The sequence below is a fragment of the Somniosus microcephalus genome, unplaced genomic scaffold, assembly GCF_052327205.1.
Source record: "Somniosus microcephalus isolate GS21.2 unplaced genomic scaffold, FLI_Smic_1.0 unresolved_chr6, whole genome shotgun sequence".
NCBI lineage: Eukaryota > Metazoa > Chordata > Chondrichthyes > Squaliformes > Somniosidae > Somniosus > Somniosus microcephalus.
Genome location: NW_028225184.1, coordinates 13,494,514 through 13,517,434, shown reverse-complemented (window position 1 = coordinate 13,517,434; position 22,921 = coordinate 13,494,514). Strand labels below are relative to the sequence as shown.

General features: G+C 49.2%; 1 protein-coding gene across 1 annotated transcript in view; it reads left to right on the top strand.

The window, feature by feature from the left end:
• The first annotated feature begins 236 nt into the window (after positions 1-236).
• LOC147087097 (T-lymphocyte surface antigen Ly-9-like) overlaps positions 237-22,921 on the top strand; it is a 148,449-nt gene continuing 125,764 nt past the window's right edge. Inside the window, exons 1-3 of the mRNA XM_085978200.1 lie at positions 237-326; positions 8,530-8,850; positions 15,925-16,218. Of these exons, the coding sequence (XP_085834326.1) occupies positions 260-326; positions 8,530-8,850; positions 15,925-16,218 (682 nt within the window). The 5' untranslated portion in view covers positions 237-259. The remainder of the gene's footprint in view (positions 327-8,529; positions 8,851-15,924; positions 16,219-22,921) is intronic.

The window sequence follows — 22,921 nt, the reverse complement described above, 5'->3', positions numbered from 1 at the left end:
GAGTGAGCTCCCATCGCCCCCTGTACCCACTCTCTGAGACCTCTCTCCCCCCCAGTCCCATCGTCCCTGCTCCCCTGCCGTTGCTGACGCTCCAGGCCCTGCGTGCTGCAGCTTGGCTTAGCACAGAGGAATCTTTTGACACAGCTCGTCCACCACCACTGACCACAAGGCTTGACTGACGACAAGGCTTGCTTCCTATTTTTCCGCTTCCTCTCTTGTCGAAGCTGCGTTGCTCTCCAGAGCTGTGACGAGCCGAGCGATGTGGCAGGTGTCGGTGAGACGGCTCTCCAGCCTGCTCTGTGCGTTCCTCTCTGCTGTGTGTGTGGGTAAGGGCTGTGTTTATCACTGACTCCGGTTAAAGAGCAGGGAGAGACTGGTAAACATTGGCAGTGCGTGCAAAGGCCGTTCAGCCCAGCTCGGGGCCTGCTCTTTAGTAGACCACACCCTTCCCACTGTCCCTTCTCGCTCTCTCTCTCTCTCTCCTTGTCTCTCTCTCTCTCTGTCTCTCTGTCTGTCTCTCTCTCTCTCCGTCTCTCTCTATCTCTATGTCTCTCTCTCTGTCTCTCTCTCTCTGTCTCTCTCTCTCCCTCTGTCTCTCTCTGTCTCTCTCCCTCTGTCTCTCTCTCTGTCTCTCTCCCTCTCTCTCGCTCTCTGTCTCGCTCTCTGTCTCACTTTCTGTCTCTCTCTCACTGTCTCCCTCTCTCTCTATCTCTCTGCCTCACTCTGTCTCTCTCTGTCTCTCTCTCTCTCTCTCTGTCTCTCTCTCTCTGTCTCTCTCTCTCTGTCTCTCTCTCTCTGTCTCTCTCTCTGTCTCTCTCCCTCTCTCTCTCCCTCTCTCTCTCCCTCTCTGTCTCTCTTCATCTGTCTCTCTCTCTCTGTCTCTCTCCCTCTCTGTCTCTCTCTCTCTGTCTCTCTCCCTCTCTCTCTCCCTCTCTCTCTCTCTCCATCTGTCTCTCTCCCTCTGCCTCTCTCTCTCTCTGTCTCTCACTCTCTCTCTCTCTGTCTCTCTCTAGCTCTATCTCTCTCTGTCTCTCTCTCTGTCTCTCTCTCTCTGTATGTCTCTCTCTCTCTCGCTGTCTCTCTCTCTCTGTCTCTCTCTTTCTCTGTCTCTCTCTGTCTCTCTCTCTCTCTCTCTGTCTCTCTCTCTCTGTCTCTCGCTCTCTGTCTCTTGCTCTCTGTCTCTCGCTCTCCCTGGCTCTCTCTCTCTCTCTGTCTCTCTCTGTCTCTCCCTCTGTCTCTCTCCCTCTGTCTCTCTCCCACTCTGTCTCTCTCCCACTCTCTCTCTCTCTCTCTCTGTCACTCTCTCTGTGTCTCTCTCTCTGTCTCTCTCTCTCTGTCTCTCTCTCTCTCTCTGCCTCTCTCTCTGTCTCTCGCTCTGTCTCTCTCTGTCTCTTGTATTGATTTCTATGTGGGTTCAATGACGACACATTCATGAAAGAGAATGTCTTTTAATCTGAAGTTTGTTCATCTAAGTTAACAGCATTACAGGAGACACCATGTTAGAGATCCATCTAAAACGAAACTAAAACTAAACTCTGCCTCTTTCACATGCCCTCTGCTGGTAAGGCATAAATAATCAAAGTGGCAAATATGCTGGTAAGGCATCATAATCAAACAGGCAAATACCATCACTATATGCTGATATCATTACATCTCTCTCTCTGTCTCTCGCTCTCTGCCTCTCGCTCTCTGTCTCTCGCTCTCTGTCTCTCGCTCTGTCTCTCTCTCTCTCTCAAATTCAAATTCAAATTCAAATGCTTTATTGGCATGAAAATTTACAGGGAACCATATTGCCAAAGCTTACATAACAAAAAGTACAGGTTTTCAACATTCTGTAGGTGTCAAACACTTTTGACCCTCGTTGGGTACAGACAGTATTAATTTAAAGTCATTGACCCTCGTTGGGTGCATTCAGTATTAATTTTTAAACAGTCGTTAGGTACATTCGGTATTGATTTAAACATTTTTAGAGTATATATGCTATGGGTGTGCTCGTTAGTCACTCACTGTTTCTCAGGTTGTGACATGTTGTTACATATTGGGCACCAAGATATGGTCTGTCTCCTTCCCCCAGGACTATTCTTAATTTTGACAGGTCATCCAATTCTTTGAAATCTGGGGTTGTAAGGCTGAGCTTGTCAAAATATATGTTTCTTGTTTTGTTGAATTTTTCACATTTTAGGAGGAAGTGCACCTCTGTCTCAACCTCGCCGGCCAGACAGTGATCACATATTCTATTTTATTTAGGTTGCCAGGATTTCTTGTATCTTCCTTTTTCAATTGCCAGTTGGTGGTCGCTTAGTCTGTATCTGGTGAGGGTCTGTCTCTGTTTTGTGTCTCTGATGGTCGAGAGATAGTCTGCCAGTTTATATTCTCTTTTTAGGGCCCGGTAACATTCTAATCTGCTTTGGCTTTTGGTTATTTTGTTCCAATGTTCCAGGTAGGTTTCTTTGCATTGTTTAATGATTTGGTTCACTCGGATTGGTGTTTGGGGAGCAGTGTTGGTCTGGGACTGGTCAGGGTCCGGCTGGGTAGGAGAACTTAGTTTCAGTAACAACTGACTCAGGGGACTCATTTCTGGGTTCAGCTCTTGGGTCTGGAGGGCTTTAAAATGAAGGGTGTCTGGGGAACTAGATTTGAGGTGATTTAGAAAGTTTAGTGCTCGTTTTTGGATGTTTATTATCAGTGGGTATCTGCCTAGTTCGGCTCTACATGCATTTGTTGGTGTTTTCCTTTGGGTGCGGAGAATGCTTCGGCAAAATTCTGCATGTAGGGCTTCTATTGTGTGTTTTTCCCATTTAGTGTAGCTATGGTGATTGAGTGGGCCCCATAGTTCACTACCATACAGCGCAATCGGCAGGATTATACTATCAAATATTTTGAGCCAAATTTTGATTGGGATTTGGATGTTGTAGAATTTTCTTTTTATTGCATATAGGGCTCTTCGGGCTTTTTCTTTTAGTGCATTCACTGCTATGCTGAAGCTCCCTGATGCTGTAATAGTTAGACCAAGGTAGGTGTAGCTCATAGTGTGTCCTATAGTGGTATCACTGAGGGTAAACTGGTATTTGTTTTCCTGACATCTGGGCCTTTTTTGAAAAATCATGATGTTGGTTTTCTTTAGATTTACTGTTATAAGGGCCCAATTTTGGCAGTATTTGTCGAGTAGGTCTAGTTGTTGCTGTAATCCTTGTTCTGCCTGTCTCTGTCTCTCTCTCTCTCTCTCTCTGTCTGTCTCTCTCTCTCTCTCTCTGTCTCTCTCTCTCTCTCTCTGTCTCTCTCTGTCTCTCTCTGTCTGCCTCTCTCTGTCTCTCTCTCTCTGCCTCTCTCTGTCTCTCTCTCTCTGCCTCTGTCTCTCCCTCTCTTTACCCGTAGCCCTGGGTCATTCTCTACTTCTCCTTTACAAGAAATACTCTCTGCCTTGACCACCTCCTGCCAGCATTTGTTGCAGTGTTTCAGTGACACCCACCAGATACAGATATCGTTCACCAGGCCTTGGGAGTGTTTGATGGGACAGTGTAGAGGGAGCTTTACTCTGTATCTAACCCCGTGCTGTACCTGACCTGGGAGTGTTTGATGGGACAGTGTAGAGGGAGCTTTACTCTGTGTCTAACCCGTGCTGTACCTGCCCTGGGAGTGTTAGATGGGACAGTGTAGAGGGAGCTTTACTCTGTATCTAACCCCATGTTGTCCCTGCCCTGGGAGTGTTTGACGGGACAGTGTAGAGGCCGCTTTACTCTGTATCTAACCCCGTGCTGTACCTGCCCTGGGAGTGTTTGATGGGACAGTGTAGAGGGAGCTTTACTCTGTATCTAACCCGTGCTGTACCTGCCCTGGGAGTGTTTGATGGGACAGTGTAGAGGGAGCTTTACTCTGTATCTAACCCATGCTGTACCTGCCCTGGGAGTGTTTGATGGGACAGTGTAGAGGGAGCTTTACTCTGTATCTAACCCGTGCTGTACCTGCCACGGGAGTGTTTGATGGGACAGTGTAGAGGGAGCTTTACTCTGTATCTATCCCGTGCTGTACCTGCCCTGGGAGTGTTTGATGGGACAGTGTAGAGGGAGCATTACTCTGTATCTAACCCGTGCTGTACCTGCCCTGGGAGTGTTTGATGGGACAGTGTAGGGGGAGCTTTACTCTGTATCTAACCCGTGGTGTACCTGCCCTGGGAGTGTTTGATGGGACAGTGTAGAGGGAGCTTTACTCTGTATCAAAGCCGTGCTGTTCCTGCCCTGGGATTGTTTGATGGGACACTGTAGAGGGAGCTTTACTCTGTATCTAACCCCATGTTGTCCCTGCCCTGGGAGTGTTTGACAGGACAGTGTAGATGGAGCTTTACTCTGTATCTAACCCGTGCTGTACCTGCCCTGGGAGTGTTGGTTTGGGATAGTGTAGAGGGAGCTTTACTCTGTATCTAACCCCATGTTGTCCCTGCCCTGGGAGTGTTTGACGGGACAGTGTAGAGGCCGCTTTACTCTGTATCTAACCCCGTGCTGTACCTGCCCTGGGAGTGTTTGATGGGACAGTGTAGAGGGAGCTTTACTCTGTATCTAACCCGTGCTGTACCTGCCCTGGGAGTGTTTGATGGGACAGTGCAGAGGGAGCTTTACTCTGTATCCATCCCATGCTGTACCTGCCCTGGGAGTGTTTGATGGGACAGTGTAGAGGGAGCTTTACTCTGTATCTAACCCATGCTGTACCTGCCCTGGGAGTGTTTGATGGGACAGTGTAGAGGGAGCTTTACTCTGTATCTAACCCGTGCTGTACCTGCCACGGGAGTGTTTGATGGGACAGTGTAGAGGGAGCTTTACTCTGTATCTATCCCGTGCTGTACCTGCCCTGGGAGTGTTTGATGGGACAGTGTAGAGGGAGCATTACTCTGTATCTAACCCGTGCTGTACCTGCCCTGGGAGTGTTTGATGGGACAGTGTAGGGGGAGCTTTACTCTGTATCTAACCCGTGGTGTACCTGCCCTGGGAGTGTTTGATGGGACAGTGTAGAGGGAGCTTTACTCTGTATCAAAGCCGTGCTGTTCCTGCCCTGGGATTGTTTGATGGGACACTGTAGAGGGAGCTTTACTCTGTATCTAACCCCATGTTGTCCCTGCCCTGGGAGTGTTTGACAGGACAGTGTAGATGGAGCTTTACTCTGTATCTAACCCGTGCTGTACCTGCCCTGGGAGTGTTTGATGGGACAGTGTAGAGGGAGCTTTACTCTGTATCTAAACCCGTGCTGTACCTGCCCTGGGAGTGTTTGATGGGACAGTGTAGAGGGAGCTTTACTCTGTATCTAACCGCGTGCTGTACCTGCCCTGGGATGTGTTTGATGGGACAGTGCAGTGGGAGCTTTACTCTGTATCCATCCCATGCTGTACCTGCCCTGGGAGTGTTTGATGGGACAGTGCAGAGCGAGCTTTACTCTGTATTTAACCCGTGCTGTACCTGCCCTGGGAGTGTTTGACGGGACAGTGTAGAGGGAGCGTTACTCTGTATCTACCCAGTGCTGTACCTGCTGTGGGAGTGTTTGACGGGACGGTGTAGAGAGAGCTTTACTCTGTATCTAACACCGTGCTGTACCTGCCGTGGGAGTGTTTGATAGGGGCAGTGTAGAGGGAGCTTTACTCTGTATCTAACCCCGTGCTATACCTGCCCTGGGAGTGTTTGATGGGACAGTGTAGGGGGAGCTTTACTCTGTATCTAACCCGTGGTGTACCTGCCCTGGGAGTGTTTGATGGGACAGTGTAGAGGGAGCTTTACTCTGTATTTAACCCCGTGCTGTACCTGCCCTGGGAGTGTTTGATGGGACAGTGTAGAGGGAGCATTACTCTGTATCTAACCCGTGCTGTACCTGCCCTGGGAGTGTTTGATGGGACAGTGTAGAGGGAGCATTACTCTGTATCTAACCCGTGCTGTACCTGCCCTGGGAGTGTTTGATGGGACAGTGTAGGGGGAGCTTTACTCTGTATCTAACCCGTGGTGTACCTGCCCTGGGAGTGTTTGATGGGACAGTGTAGAGGGAGCTTTACTCTGTATCAAAGCCGTGCTGTTCCTGCCCTGGGATTGTTTGATGGGACACTGTAGAGGGAGCTTTACTCTGTATCTAACCCCATGTTATCCCTGCCCTGGGAGTGTTTGACAGGACAGTGTAGATGGAGCTTTACTCTGTATCTAACCCGTGCTGTACCTGCCCTGGGAGTGTTGGTTTGGGATAGTGTAGAGGGAGCTTTACTCTGTATCTAACCCCATGTTGTCCCTGCCCTGGGAGTGTTTGACGGGACAGTGTAGAGGCCGCTTTACTCTGTATCTAACCCCGTGCTGTACCTGCCCTGGGAGTGTTTGATGGGACAGTGTAGAGGGAGCTTTACTCTGTATCTAACCCGTGCTGTACCTGCCCTGGGAGTGTTTGATGGGACAGTGCAGAGGGAGCTTTACTCTGTATCCATCCCATGCTGTACCTGCCCTGGGAGTGTTTGATGGGACAGTGTAGAGGGAGCTTTACTCTGTATCTAACCCATGCTGTACCTGCCCTGGGAGTGTTTGATGGGACAGTGTAGAGGGAGCTTTACTCTGTATCTAACCCCGTGCTGTACCTGCCCTGGGAGTGTTTGATGGGACAGTGTAGAGGGAGCTTTACTCTGTACCTAACCCGTGCTGTACCTGACCTGGGAGTGTTTGATGGGACAGTGTAGAGGGAGCTTTACTCTGTATCTAACCCATGCTGTACCTGCCCTGGGAGTGTTTGATGGGACAGTGTAGAGGGAGCTTTACTCTGTATCTAACCCGTGCTGTACCTGCCACGGGAGTGTTTGATGGGACAGTGTAGAGGGAGCTTTACTCTGTATCTATCCCGTGCTGTACCTGCCCTGGGAGTGTTTGATGGGACAGTGTAGAGGGAGCATTACTCTGTATCTAACCCGTGCTGTACCTGCCCTGGGAGTGTTTGATGGGACAGTGTAGGGGGAGCTTTACTCTGTATCTAACCCGTGGTGTACCTGCCCTGGGAGTGTTTGATGGGACAGTGTAGAGGGAGCTTTACTCTGTATCAAAGCCGTGCTGTTCCTGCCCTGGGATTGTTTGATGGGACACTGTAGAGGGAGCTTTACTCTGTATCTAACCCCATGTTGTCCCTGCCCTGGGAGTGTTTGACAGGACAGTGTAGATGGAGCTTTACTCTGTATCTAACCCGTGCTGTACCTGCCCTGGGAGTGTTTGATGGGACAGTGTAGAGGGAGCTTTACTCTGTATCTAAACCCGTGCTGTACCTGCCCTGGGAGTGTTTGATGGGACAGTGTAGAGGGAGCTTTACTGTGTATCTAACCGCGTGCTGTACCTGCCCTGGGATGTGTTTGATGGGACAGTGCAGTGGGAGCTTTACTCTGTATCCATCCCATGCTGTACCTGCCCTGGGAGTGTTTGATGGGACAGTGCAGAGGGAGCTTTACTCTGTATTTAACCCGTGCTGTACCTGCCCTGGGAGTGTTTGACGGGACAGTGTAGAGGGAGCGTTACTCTGTATCTAACCAGTGCTGTACCTGCTGTGGGAGTGTTTGACGGGACGGTGTAGAGAGAGCTTTACTCTGTATCTAACACCGTGCCGTACCTGCCGTGGGAGTGTTTGATAGGGGCAGTGTAGAGGGAGCTTTACTCTGTATCTAACCCCGTGCTATACCTGCCCTGAGAGTGTTTGATGGGACAGTGTAGAGGGAGCTTTACTCTGTATCTAACCAGTGCTGTACCAGCCCTGGGAGTGTTTGATGGGACAGTGTAGAGGGAGCTTTACTCTGTATTTAACCCCGTGCTGTACCTGCCCTGGGAGTGTTTGATGGGACAGTGTAGAGGGAGCTTTACTCTGTATCTAACCCGTGCTGTACCTGCCCTGGGAGTGTTTGATGGGACAGTGTAGAGGGAGCTTTACTCTGTATCTAACCAGTGCTGTACCAGCCCTCGGAGTGTTTGATGGGACAGTGTAGAGGGAGCTTTACTCTGTATCTAACCCGTGCTCTACCTGCCCCGGGAGTGTTTGATGGGACAGTGTAGAGGGAGCTTTACTCTGTATCTAACCCCGTGGTGTACCTGCCCTGGGAGTGTTTGGTGGGACAGTGTAGAGGGAGCTTTACTCTGTATCTAACCCCGTGCTGTACCTGCCCTGGGAGTGTTTGATGGGACAGTGTAGAGGGAGCTTTACTCTGTATCTAACCCCGTGCTGTACCTGCCCTGGCAGTGTTTGACGGGACAGTGTAGAGGGAGCTTTACTCTGTATCTAACCCCGTGCTGTACCTGCCCTGGGAGTGTTTGATGGGACAGTGTAGAGGGAGCTTTACTCTGTATCTAACCCCGTGCTGTACCTGCCCTGGGAGTGTTTGATGGGACAGTGTAGAGGGAGCTTTACTCTGTATCTAACCCCGTGCTGTACCTGCCCTGGGAGTGTTTGATGTGACACTGGGTTTTATTTATATACAATACTTTCTTCAGTCACTGAGCTTGTCTTTGTTCTACCCACACTGACTGTCTCCTCTTGTTGCTTCAGCTGATCCTGGGACGCCCCCTTACCCTGTGAATGGGACACTGGGTCAGTTGGTTTGCTTACCTGTTGTGACCGCACCTGGATGGAATATTGTTGATGTTTTATGGAAACGAACCGCACCTGCACTCAGAATAGCCAGATACATTATGGGGAGCGTTGACTATTTTGGTGCGGACGAGTACAAGAGACGGATCAAGCTTCATCCGGAGAATTTCAGTCTGCATATCAGTGTCTTACAGAGAGAGGACACTGGTGTTTACCAGGTGATTGTAGGATCTGATTCAGGAGATGAAATGCTGGGGACGGTTCAACTGGACGTGTACGGTGAGTGAGATTATATCGGACGTGTCCGGGTACTGAAATGCCGCTAATTAATGGGTGAGGGTTGATATTGTAGGTTACAGAGATTATTGAATCCCCCCCGATTGCCAGTGTCCATACTGGGGTCACTGGTCTCAGGGTAATGGGGCTGAGGCAGCCTCAGACTGGGGTAAACGCCCAGTACATCCCTGGACAGCTGACCAGGTTCCTGTGGCCGTTTCATCCCTTGACTGGGAAGAATGTCATCTCCAAGATCAGGAGACAGGAACACGAGGGAGAAAGGAATCGAAGGATAGGTTGATGGGGTTATAAGAACATAAGAACATAAGAAATAGGAGCAGGAGTAGGCCAATCGGCCCCTCGAGCCTGCTCCGCCATTCAATAAGATCATGGCTGATCTGATCCTAACCGCCAATCCACTATCACAGAACCATCTCCTGAATCTAACAGAATTAGACACACGAAATAGGAGCAGGATCAGGCTACACGGCCCTGGGCCCGCTCCGCTACCCACAGGGCCATGACCGATCCGAACATAGACTCATGACCAAATTCCTGCCCGCTCCCCGTAACCCTTAATTCACTTTACTTCTAGGAAACTGTCTATTTCTGTTTTAAATTCATGTAATGATGTAGCTTCTACAGCTTTTTGGGGCAGCATATTCCATGGACCTACCACCCTCTGAGTGAAGTAGTTCCTCCTCATCTCAGTTTTGAAAGAGTAGCCCCTTATTCTAAGACTACGCCCCCTCGTTCTAGTTTCACCCATCATCGGGAACATCCTCCCCGCATCCACCCGATCCAACCCCTTCACAATCTTATACGTTTCAATAAGATCGCCTCTCATTCTTCTGAACTCCAATGAGTAGAGTCCCAATCTACTCAACCTCTCCTCATAGGTCCATCCCCTCATCCCCGGGATTAACCGAGTGAACCTTCTTTGTACTGACTCGAGAGCAAGTATGTCTTTTCTTAAGTATGGACACCAAAACTGTACGCAGTATTCCAGGTGCGGTCTCACCAAGACTTTGTACAACTGAAGCAATACCTCCCTGTTTTTATATTCTATCCCCCTAGCAATGAAAGCCAACATTCCATTGGCCTTCTTAATCACTTGCTGCACCTGCATCCTAACCTTTTGAGTTTCGTGCACCAGGACCCCCAGATCCCTTTGTACTTCAGTACTTTCCAGTTTCTTGCCATTAAGATAATAACTTGCTCTGCGATTTTTCCTGCCAAAGTGCATAACCTCACACTTTCCAGTATTGTATTCCATCTGCCAAATCTCTGCCCACTTACTTCGCCTGTCTATGTCCCCTTGCAGGTTTTTTATGTCCTTTTTTATGGTTTGAGTATGGTGGGAGGAGGCTCATGTAGTTCAGTGAAGGTTCACAAGGTTGATTCCGGAGATGAAGGGGTTGTCTTACGAGGAAAGGTTGAGCAGGTTGGGCCTATACTCGTTGGAGTTTAGAAGAATGAGAGGGGATCTTATTGAAACATATAAGATTCTGAAGGGGCTCGACAGGGTAGATGCAGAGAAGATGGTCCCCCTCGTGGGGGAATCTAGAACTAGGGGGCATAGTTACAGAATAAAGGTCACCCATTTCAATTGGAAATGAGGAGGAATTTCTTCTCTGAGGGGGTCGTGAATCTTTGGGATTCTCTACCCGAGAGAGCTGTGGAGGCTGGGTCTTTGAATATATTTAAGGTGGAGATAGACAGAGTTCAAGGTGGAGATAGACAAATTTTTGAACGGTAAGGGAGTCGAGGGTTATGGGGAGCGGGACGGGAAGTGGACTTGAGGCCATGATCTCATTGAATGGCAGAGCAGGCTCGAGGGGCCGAATGACCGACTCCTGCTCCTCCGTCTTATGTTCTTATGTTCTCACGTAGAGCGTAATCACCGGCACGGACCAGGAGAGCCGAACGTGCAGTCTGTGAGTCACAATTAAACAGAGCTCAATGAATCTTGTGTTCAAAGTCCTAGAGTGTGTCATGTTTAGGGATCTCAGTTACAATTGGCAGTGGTATGGGTGAGAAATATTCTTCCTTACTCCATCCCAGAGTTAGCCTGTTCACAATATATATTAATGATCTAGACAAGGGAACTAGATGTAATATCTCCAAGTTTGCAGACGACACAAAGCTGGGTGGGCGTGTGTGCTGTGAGGAGGATGCCGAGAAACTCCAGTATGATTTGGACAGGTTGGGTGATTGGGCAGAAACATGGCAGATGCAGTATAATGTGGATAAATGTGAGGTTATCCACTTTGGTGGCAAAAACAGGAAGGCAGATTATTATCTGAATGGCAATAGATTGGGAGAAGGGGAAGTGCAACGAGACCTGGGTGTCCTTGTGCACCAGTCGCTGAAGGTAAGCATGCAGGTGCAGCAGGCGGTTAAGAAGGCAAATGGTATGTTGGCCTTCATAGCGAGAGGGTTTGAGTACAGGAACAAGGATGTCTTGCTGCAGTTGTACAGGGCCTTGGTGAGACCACATCTTGAGTATTGTGTGCAGTTTTGGTTGCCTTATCTGAGGAAGGATGTTCTTGCCATGGAAGGAGTTCAGCGAAGATTCACCAGACTGATACCTGGGATGGCAGGAATGACGTATGAGGAGAGATTGGGCCGATTGGGCTTGTACTCGCTGGAGTTTAGAAGAATGAGAGGGGATCTCATTGAAACTTATAAAATTCTGACAGGACTGGACAGACTAGATGCAGGAAGGATGTTCCTGATGGTCGGAGAGTCCAGAACCAGGGGTCACAGTCTAAGGATAAGGGGTAAGGCATTTAGGACTGAGATGAGGAGGAATTTCTTCACCCAGAGAGTGGTGAACCTGTGGAATTCTCTACCACAGAAGGCAGTGGAGGCCAATTTATTAAATATATTCAAGAAGGAGTTAGATATATTTCGTAAGGCTAAAGGGATCAAGGGGTATGGGGAGAAGGCAGGGACAGGGTACTGAATTTGGATGATCAGCCATGATCGCATTGAATGGCGGAGCAGGCTCGAGGGGCTGAATGGCCTACTCCTGCTCCTATCCTCTATGTTTCTATCAGGTCACCCCTCAGTCTTCTCTTTTCCCAGCCTGTTCAGACTTTCCTGATATGTATAACCTCTCAGTTCTGGTATCATCCTTGTGAATCTTTTTTGCACCTTCTCCAGTGCCTCCAATATACTTTTAATAATATGGAGACCAGAACTGTGCACAGTGCTCCAAGTGTGGTCTAACCAAGGTATATGGAGACCAGAACTGTGCACAGTGCTCCAAGTGTGATCTAACCAAGGTATATGGAGACCAGAACTGTGCACAGTGCTCCAAGTGTGGTCTAACCAGGGTAAATGGAGATCAGAACTGTGCACAGTGCTCCAAGTGTGGTCTAACCAAGGTATATGGAGACCAGAACTGTGCACAGTGCTCCAAGTGTGGTCTTACCAAGGTATATGGAGACCGGAACTGTGCACAGTGCTCCAAGTGTGGTCTAGCCAAGGTATATGGAGACCAGAACTGTGCACAGTGCTCCAAGTGTGGTCTAACCAAGGTATATGGAGACCAGAACTGTGCACAGTGCTCCAAGTGTGGTCTAACCAAGGTATATGGAGACCAGAACTGTGCACAGTGCTCCAAGTGTGGTCTAACCAAGGTATATGGAGACCAGAACTGTGCACAGTGCTCCAAGTGGGGTCTAACCAAGGTATATGGAGAGCAGAACTGTGCACAGTGCTCCAAGTGTGGTCTAACCAAGGTATATGGAGACCAGAACTGTGCAGTGCTCCAAGTGTGGTCTAACCAAGGTATATGGAGAGCAGAACTGTGCACAGTGCTCCAAGTGTGGTCTAACCAAGGGATATGGAGACCAGAACTGTGCACAGTGCTCCAAGTGGGGTCTAACCAAGGTATATGGAGACCAGAACTGTGCACAGTGCTCCAAGTGTGGTCTAACAAAGGTATATGGAGACCAGAACTGGGCACAGTGCTCCAAGTGTGGTCTAACCAAGGTATATGGAGACCAGAACTGTGCACAGTGCTCCAAGTGTGGTCTAACCAAGGTATATGGAGACCAGAACTGGGCACAGTGCTACAAGTGTGGTCTAACCAAGGTATATGGAGACCAGAACTGTGCACTGTGCTACAAGTGTGGTCTAACCAAGGTATATGGAGACCAGAACTGGGCACAGTGCTCCAAGTGTGATCTAACCAAGGTATATGGAGACCAGAACTGGGCACAGTGCTCCAAGTGTGGCCTAACCAAGGTGTATGCAGACCAGAACTGTGCACAGTGCTCCAAGTGTGGTCTAACCAAGGTATATGGAGGCTAGGACTGTGCACAATGCGCTAAGTGTGGTCTAACCAAGGTGTATGGAGACCAGAACTGTGCACAGTGCTCCAAGTGTGGTCTAACCAAGGTATATGGAGACCTGAACTGGGCACAGCGCTCCAAGTGCGGTCTAACCAAGGTATATGGAGGCCAGAACTGTGCACGGGGCTCCAAGTGTACTCTAACCAATGTATATGGAAACCGGAACTGTACGCAGTGCTCCAAGTTTGGTCTAACCAAGGTATATGGAGACCAGAACTGTACATAGTGCTCCAAGTGTGGTCTAATCAAGGTATATGGAGACCAAAACTGTGCACAATGCTCCAAGTGTGGCCTAACCCAGGTATATGGAGACCAGAACTGTGCACAGTGCTCCAAGTGTGGTCTAATCAAGGTATATGGAGACCAAAACTGTGCACAGTGCTCCAAGTGTGATCTAACCAAGGTATATGGAGACCAGAACTGTTCACAGTGCTCCAAGTGTGGTCTAACCAAGGTATATGGAGACCAGTACTGTGCACGGTGCTCCAAGTGTGGTCTAACCAAGGTATATGGAGACCAGAACTGTGCACGGTGCTCCAAGTGTGGTCTAACCAAGGTATATGGAGACCAGAACTGTGCACGGTGCTCCAAGTGCAGTCTAACCAAGGTATATGGAGACCAGGACTGTGCACAGTGCTCCAAGTGTGGTCTAACCAAGGTATATGGAGACCAGAACTGTGCACAGTGCTCCAAGTGTGGTCTAACCGAGGTATATGGAGACCAGAACTGTGCGCAGTGCTCCAAGTGTGGTCTACCCAAGGTATATGGGGCCCAGAACTGCGCACGGTGCTCCAAGTGCGGTCTAACCAAGGTATATGGAGACTAGAACTGTGCACAGTGCTCCAAGTGTGGTCTAACCAAGGTATATGGAGACCAGAAGTGTGCACGGTGCTCCAAGTGTGGTCTAACCAAGTTTCGATACAAGTTTAACATCTCTGCCTGTCAATTCTATCCCTCTAGAAATAAACCCCAGTGTGTGGTTTGCTATTTTTATGGCCTTCTTCACATGCGTCGCTACTTTTAGTGATTTGTGTATCTGTACTCCCAGATCTCTTTTACCCTCTACCCCATTTAGACGCTGATTATCCTCATTCTTCCTACCAAAATGCACCACCTCACACTTATCAATATTGAAATTAATTTGGTAACTACACACCGATTCTGCTGGTTTATTAATGTCTTTGTGCTTGAGAAGATATGTGATTGAGGATCTCCACAACCGCAGACTCACTGTGCAATACTGCATACAATCCCAGTGTAAACCGGTTCCCTATCACAATCCCGGAATCTCTGTATTACTGAACCAGATACAGGACAGATCGAGGGGGCAGGCTCCAGATCATAAGGGACACGGGGACCGCTTACAGGAGTGACCAATGACGTGGAACCAGGGAGAATTCCTGGGATACCAACCCAAACGACGGGACAATCACCGAGAGGTTGCAGATTAGCGCAGGCGATTTTAGCGAAAGACTGCGTGACGCGCGTTGGCGGCTTTCCTCCATCCGCCATTTTGACGCACGTGACCGTTAAGTAACCACAACTCCCCCCCCCGACCCTGAACACGGGGGCCCCACAAGGATGTGTGCTGAGCCCCCTCCTCTACTCCCTCTTCACCCACGACTGTGTGGCTGTTCATGGTTCCAACACCATCATCAAGTTTGCGGATGATACCACGGTAGTAGGCCAGATCACCAACAACGATGAGTCAGCCTACAGGGAGGAGGTCCAGCATCTCGTGAAGTGGTGCGCCGATAACAACCTGGCCCTTAACATCAAGAAAACCAAAGAAATCATTGTGGACTTCAGGAATTCTAAAGGCGGAAGTCACACCCCCATCCACATCCATGGGGCTGTGGTGGAAAGGGTGGACAGCTTCAAGATCCTCGGAGTCCACATCACGGAAGACCTCTCCTGGTCCCTCAATACCTCCTCTCTGGTGAAGAAGGCCCAGCAGCACCTATATTTCCTAAGGAGGCTGAAGGGATGTAACCTGTCACCCCTGATCCTCTCTAACTGTTACCGCTACACTATAGAGAACATCCTGACGAACTGTATCACAGTATGGTATGGCAGCTGTAGCTACTGTGACCGGAAAGCCCTGCAGCGGGTAGTCAAAACTGCCCAACGCATTACCGGCACCCGGCTACCGACCATCGAGCACATCTACCAGAAACGCTGTTTACGGAGGTCACGGGCCATCATCAAAGACCCTACCCACCCCAGCCACAGTCTGTTCGCCCCCCCCCTGCCATCTGGGAGACGCTACAGATGCATTCGCACCCGAACGACCAGATTTAGGAACAGCTTCTTTCCCAGGGCTGTCATCCTACTGAACTCCACAAATAAACTCTAAAGCCTGCACATCTGTCAATGTACTTTATTTTGGTCATGTTTATGTTAATGTATTACAAGCCAAATGAATGTTGAATGTTTAAATGTCTTAATCTAAATGTACACTCTCGGGAGCCATAAGCCTACATTTCGTTGTACTGCACTTGTGCACTAACAATGACAATAAAAGTTGATTATGATTATGAGATCAGCGGGGGAGCAGAACAGTTAAAATGGCGGGTGGAGGAATGAGCCGGGATTCGGTTACAATTGGCTCGCGAGCGTCAGAAACAGGCGCGGGAGTGTTGGGTATTGAGATGTCCCACAAGGGCCTCCATTATTTCCTCACCTGTCTTTTCTCTCTCTATCCGAACGGCAGAGGCTGTCTCAGGAACGACCATCTCGATTCTGAAAACCATGGGGAACTGCAACATCACCCTGACCTGCTCCGTGACCTCAGGTGATCGCACCAACTTCAGATGGTGGAGCGGCCCAGAAGCAGTAGGAAACGACAGCAGCCATCGGCTCTCCGAACACGGAGAGGAGTTGAGCCTTTATTTCACAGGAGAGGCTAACGACAGCGTGTACCGGTGTGAGGCAAGGAACCCAGTCAGTGAGAGCACTGCCCAGATCCGGCTGGGTGCTCTCTGTAATGTAACCGCGACTGGTGAGTGTCACACTGAGAGAAGTGAGCAACTACATTCAGGTATTAGACAGTCACGTGTTCTCCCCGCCCCGGGAGTGCTTGATGGGACAGTGTAGAGGGAGCTTTAATCTGTATCTAACCCGTGCTGTACCTGCCCTGGGAGTGTTTGATGGGACAGTGTAGATGGAGCTTTACTCTGTATCTAACCCCGTGCTGTACCTGCCCCGGGAGTGTTTGATGGGACAGTGTAGAGGGAGCTTTACTCTGTATCTAACCCGTGCTGTACCTGCCCCGAGAGTGTTTGATGGGACAGTGTAGAGGGAGATTTACTCTGTATCTAACCCGTGCTGTACCTGCCCTGGGAGTGTTTGATGGGACAGTGTAGAGGGAGCTTTACTCTGTATCTAACCCCGTGCTGTGCCTGCCCTGGGAGTGTTTGATGGGAAAGTGTAGATGGAGCTTTACTCTGTATCTAATCCCGTGCTGTACCTGCCCCGGGAGTGTTTGATGGGACAGTGTAGAGGGAGCTTTACTCTGTATCTAGCCCTGTGCTGTACCTGCCCCGGGAGTGTTTGATGGGACAGTGTAGAGGGAGCTTTACTCTGTATCTAACCCCGTGCTGTGCCTGCCCTGGCAGTGTTTGATGGGAAAGTGTAGATGGAGCTTTACTCTGTATCTAATCCCGTGCTGTACCTGCCCTGGGAGTGTTTGATGGGACAGTGTAGAGGGAGCTTTACTCTGTATCTAGCCCTGTGCTGTACCTGCCCTGGGAGTGTTTGATGGGACAGTGTAGAGGGAGCTTTACTCTGTATCTAACCCTGTGCTGTGCCTGCCCTGGGGGTGTTTGATGGGACAGTGTAGATGGAGCTTTACTCTGTATCTAACCCCGTGCTGTACCTGCCCTGGGAGTGTTTGATGGCACAGTGTAGAGGGAGCTTTACTCTGTATCTAACCCCGTGCTGTGCCTGCCCTGGGAGTGTTTGATGGGACAGTGTAGAGGGAGCTTTACTCTGTATCTAACCTATGCTGTACCTGTCCTGGGAGTGTTTGATGGGACAGTGTAGAGGGAGCTTTACTCTGTATCTAACCCATGTTGTACCTGCCCTGGGAGTGTTTGGTGGGACAGTGTAGAGGGAGCTTTACTCTGTATCTAACCCATGCTGTACCTGCCCTGGGAGTGTTTGATGGGACAGTGTTGAGGGAGCTTTACTCTGTATCTAATCCCATGCTGTACCTGCCCTGGGAGTGTTGGATGGGACAGTGTAGAGGGAGCTTTACTCTGTTTCTAACCCGTGCTGTACCTGCCCTGGAAGTGTTTGATTGGACAGTGTAGAGGAAGCTGTTGTGTATGTACCTTTAAGGGAATAACTGGTCTCAGACTGCAGTACCGGCAGTGACCACCCCTGTATAAAAGGCCCTAGCAGGCTTCTGTAGTTTGTTTCCAGGTTGTCTCCATTCAGTAAAGACTTGTTATAATCAACTCCTGCTGTCCGTGTCTCAATTATACATGGACATAATACTGGCGACGAGCAGATACGAACTTAGCTACAGTCTGCACCACCTCATGGGGATCCATCCCTGAAGCGAAGTTAGCAGAGGTCGAGGCCAGAAGGAAGAAAGAAACAGTAGAAATGGGCATCGACCGTGGGCATCCGCCTCGGAGTCAGCGGAGTTGAAGATTTGCAGGAGAGGCTGTCGAGAGCGGGGCTTGGTTATCCTGTCGATTGTGCTTCAGCTAATCGGGCTGGTGGCAGGTAGTACACTGATCCTTCCTGGGCTGCGGCGGTCTAGAGCTCGAGCGGGTGGCTTGCAACGGGGCCGAGCAGCGTTGTCGGGAAGAGGAGAGAGAGAGAGAGAGTGGAGCACACAGGGCGCGGCCGGTGCTACGAAGCCGGGCAGCGTACAGACCCGAGAAGAGGGAGGCAAGAGTCCTGCAGGGTTGTTCCGACGACGGGGAAATAAAAAAAAATTAAACGCGCAGAAAGCCGCGAGGAGCTGCAGTTTGCCAAGGAAAGCGCGGAGAGCGGCGTTAGCAGCAGCGCGGGGGGAAGTGCGCGAAGACCATAGGGCGTCGCTATCAAGGCATAAAACGCCAGCAACAGCGGAGAAGGCAGAAGCGCGGGAGGCGCCATCTTAATCCAGCGCGGAAGAAGGCAAAGTGCGGGAGGCGCCATTTTGTTAAATCGGGGAAGAAGGCAAAGCGCAGGAGGTGCCATCTTAGATTTTCAAGATGCCAAAGACTGGCTATATCACTGCCTTCGATAATGCAATCGAAGACTGGACCACGTATATGGAAAGAGTCGAGGTATATTGCGAGGTAAACGAAATAGCCGATGAGAAAAAGGCATCGGTATTGCTAAATTTAATGGGCGCAAGAACGTACGGCCTATTGCGGGACCTGATTACTCCAGCCAAACCGAAGTTGAAGAGTTTTAACGAAATTGTTGCTATCCTACAGGAACACCTAAATCCTACACCGCTGCCGATAGCAGAAAGATTTAAATTCCACAGAAGAAATCAGCATAAAGATGAGAGCAATGCTGATTACCTTACGGAACTACGCAAGCTATCAAAGCACTGCCAGTTCGGAGCAGGACTGGCAGATACCTTATGGGACAAATTTGTCTGTGGACTCCTGAGTGAAGGAACCCAGAAGCGGTTACTCTCAGAGAAAGAGCTGACGCTAGATAAGGCTTTCAGCGTGGCAGTATCATACGAAGCAGCAGCAAGGGGAGCTGCGGAAATACAACAAAAGCCACAGGAATACGGCACCCACGAAATGACACGGGGATTTGCAAAATGTTATCACTGCGGCAGAACAAACCATGACCAGAAGGACTGCTGGTCCAAGGACAAAATATGCAGGCAATGCGGAAAGATGGGACACATTGCACGAGTTTGCAGGTCTGGGAAGAAGACCAACGACAACAAAAAGGCTACTAAGGAACCGTTAAGGAAAGTACAAATGATGACGGACAGTAGTTCCGAAGACCAGATGAATGATAGTGAATCCGGGAACAAGAGACTAAGTTGTCTCCAACTTCACAACGTAAATCGCAAAAGAGGATCACCGAACCATTTGGGTCACCCTCACGATAGCAGGGTCCCAAGTCAAAATGGAATTGGATACAGGATCAGCTCTAACCGTCATGAATCGACAAGACTACGAGCGGCTATTCTCACACATGCCCTTGAGAGAGACATCCATTGTCTTGAGGACGTATATGGGGCAAAAAGTATACTCCAGAGGAAAAATAAGGGTGCCTGTCGAATACAATGGCAAGAAAATACGGAAATTGTATCTCTACATACTGCAAGATGGTGGACCACCATTATTGGGATGTGAATGGATCAGAAAGATAAGTTTAGACTGGCACTCCATTCAGGCACTGATGGTGGCTGGTAAAAAGGATGACGACGTCACTCCTGGACGATTGTTAACAATCTTAGCTGACGCCAAAGAGGTATTTCAACAAAACTGGGCACTCTTAAAGGCGTAACCGCCTCGATAAAAATAGAGGAGAATGCAATTCCCAAGTTTTTCAAAGCAAGACCGGTACCATATGCAAGTCGCCCAGCCGTCGAGGCAGAGCTGGAGAATCTGGAGAATGCAGGCGTGTTATCTAAGGTAGACTGGAGTGAGTGGGCGACACCCATCGTTCCTGTCATGAAGAAAACGTTAAACAATAAGTCTGAGGAGCCAAGGAAGGTTCGCATCTGTGGGGACTTCAAGGTGACGGTGAACCCAGTCCTTCACACAGTACAATATCCTCTTCCAAGGATAGAAGATATCTTCGCCTCACTATCTGGAGGGAAGCGTTTTACAAAAATTGACCTAGCACAAGCATATTTGCAGATGGAGGTTGAAGAATCCTCTAGGAAGTATCTCACGATAAACACTCACAAAGGTCTTTACCAGTATCATCGACTGGTATTCGGAGTAGCATCAGCTCCGGCGATATGGCAAAGAGCGATGGAACAAGTCCTGCAAGGGATTCCGGGGACTCAGTGTTACTTGGACGACATCCTAGTGACAGGTGAAGATGACAGTGAACACCTTGCCAACCTAGAGCAGGTGCTCACTAGACTACGTGAAAATGGGCTACGAGCAAATCGGCCCAAGTGCGAGTTTTTTAAGAAACAGATATCGTATTGTGGCCACGTGATTGATGAAGAGGGGTTGCATAAGTCCCCTGACAAAATTGAAGCGGTAGTTAAGGCTCCAGCGCCTGAAAATGTGTCGCAACTGAGGTCATTCCTCGGATTGGTGAACTACTACCATAAGTTTTTGCCGAATTTGTCCACAATTCTGCACCCACTGAACGCTCTACTACTAACGGCAGTAGCATGGAAATGGAGCGATGAATGTAAGCGGGCCTTTCAGAAGAGTAAGGACCTAATCACTTCAAGAGAAGTATTGGCCCACTACAACCCATCACTACCGATAAGACTGGCGTGTGATGCGTCTCCCTACGGCATTGGGGCGGTACTGTCACATAAATTCCTTGATGGTTCAGAGAGGCCGATAGCTTTTGCGTCACGCTCGTTAACTTCAGCCGAGCGTAACTACGCCCAGATTGACAGAGAGGCCCTCAGCCTAGTGTGGGGGGTGAAGAAGTTCAATCACTACCTGCACGGTCAGAAATTTACTCTACTAACTGATCATCAACCTCTTGTCTCCATTTTCCACCCTCAGAAGGGCGTACCGATAATAACAGCACAATGGCTACAGAGGTGGTCCCTTTTCCTAGGGGCACACCAATATGACATTGAGTACAAAGGAACTGAACAGCATGGGAATGCTGATGGATTGCCGCGCCTACCGTTGCCGACAGTGGAAGAAGAACTTGCAGTGGATCCAGTGGAGATATTCCACTTGACCATAGTCGAATGTCTCCCTGTGACGAATGCAAACATAGAAAAGGAAACACGAAATGACCCGACACTCTCCTGGGTCTATGATTTAACGGTGAAGGGATGGCCAGCACATGGCGAGCTACTGCTGCCAGCATTCTCGCTGAGAAGAGAACTGCTGGCAGTGTGCAGAGGAACCTTGATGTGTGGACCCAGAGTAGTAATTCCACCCAAATTGAAGGATAGAGTGCTCAATGAGCTTCATGAGGGTCATCTGGGAGGGGTAAAAATGAAGAACTTAGCCAGAGTGTTTGTGTGGTGGCCGGGAATCGATAGAGAAATTGAAGAGATGACCAAGAGCTGTACAGGATGCCAGAAGGTCCAAAACGCCCCACCACAAGCCCCTCTACATCAATGGGAGTGGCCCTCATCTCCACGGCAAAGGGTGCACATTGATTTTGCTGGTCCCTTTATGGACTCGATGTTTTTAATTGCGGCGGATGCACATTCAAAGTGGCCAGAGGTAATAAAAATGTCCTCAACCATCACAGAAAAAACTATCACAGTCTTACGAACCATATTCGCCAGGAATGGGCTGCCTGAACAGATTTGCTCTGACAATGGACCACAGTTTGTGTCTGAAGAGTTCCGGAGGTTCTTAAAGAACAATGGTGTTAAGCATTACACATCCGCCCCATATCATCCAGCCACTAATGGATTGGCCGAGAGGTTCGTTCAAACATTCAAGGCGGCTATCAAGGCAATGTGTAATGAAGATATACCCCTACAACACAAGGTGGATAACTTTTTGTTTGCCAACCAAACTCCAGCCATGATGTTCTTCAATCGAAGACTACGATGCTGCTTGGATTTGGTTAAGCCAAACATCAGAAGAGATGTGGAGAACAGGCAGTTTCAGAATATGAATGAAAGGCCGACCAGGAGTTTTAAGATAGGTCAACCAGTTTTGGCCTGGGACTACCGCACAGAGAAATGGCAGCCAGGAACGATCTGTACACAGCAAGGACCTCTAATGTATACCGTGGACGTTGGAGAGAGCATTGTAAGATGCCATGCTGACCAGATTCCAGAGTCACTGGAAAACGTCAACTCCACACCACGATCTGATACACCTGGCGATGAAACCGACGTACCAATTGCATCTACCGCAGAATCGGTGATATTGGAAGATGAGCCAAACAACGACATTGATCCCGACTCAACCTTGCCAGAAGAACCTGATATCCCAAAGAGGCGTTATCCAGACAGAATCAGGAAGCCTCCTCAAAGACTGAACTTATAATTGCTTAACTTCAACCAATGTATCTAGCAACCGTAATTGTAATTAGTTATTATTTAGTTGTTAAATGAATGTTATGTACTGTTTATCTAAAAGGGGAGGAATTGTTGTGTATGTACCTTTAAGGGAATAACTGGTCTCAGACTGCAGTACCGGCAGTGACCACCCCTGTATAAAAGGCTCTAGCAGGCTTCTGTAGTTTCAGTTTCCAGGTTGTCTCCATTCAGTAAAGACTTGTTATAATCAACTCCTGCAATCCGTGTCTCAATTATACACGGACATAATAGAAGCTTTACTCTGTATCTAACCCATGCTATACCTGCCCTGGGAGTGTTTGATGGGACAGTGTAGAGGGAGCTTTACTCTGTATCTAACCCGTGCTGTACCTGCCCTGGGAGTGTTTGATGCGACAGTGTAGAGGGAGCTTTACTATGTATCTAACCCCGTGCTGTACCTTCCCTGGGAGTGTTTGATGGGACAGTGTAGAGGGAGCTTTACTCTGTATCTAACCCGTGCTCCATGTGCTGCCCTGGGAGTGTTTGATGGGACAGTGTAGAGGGAGCTTTACTCTGTAGC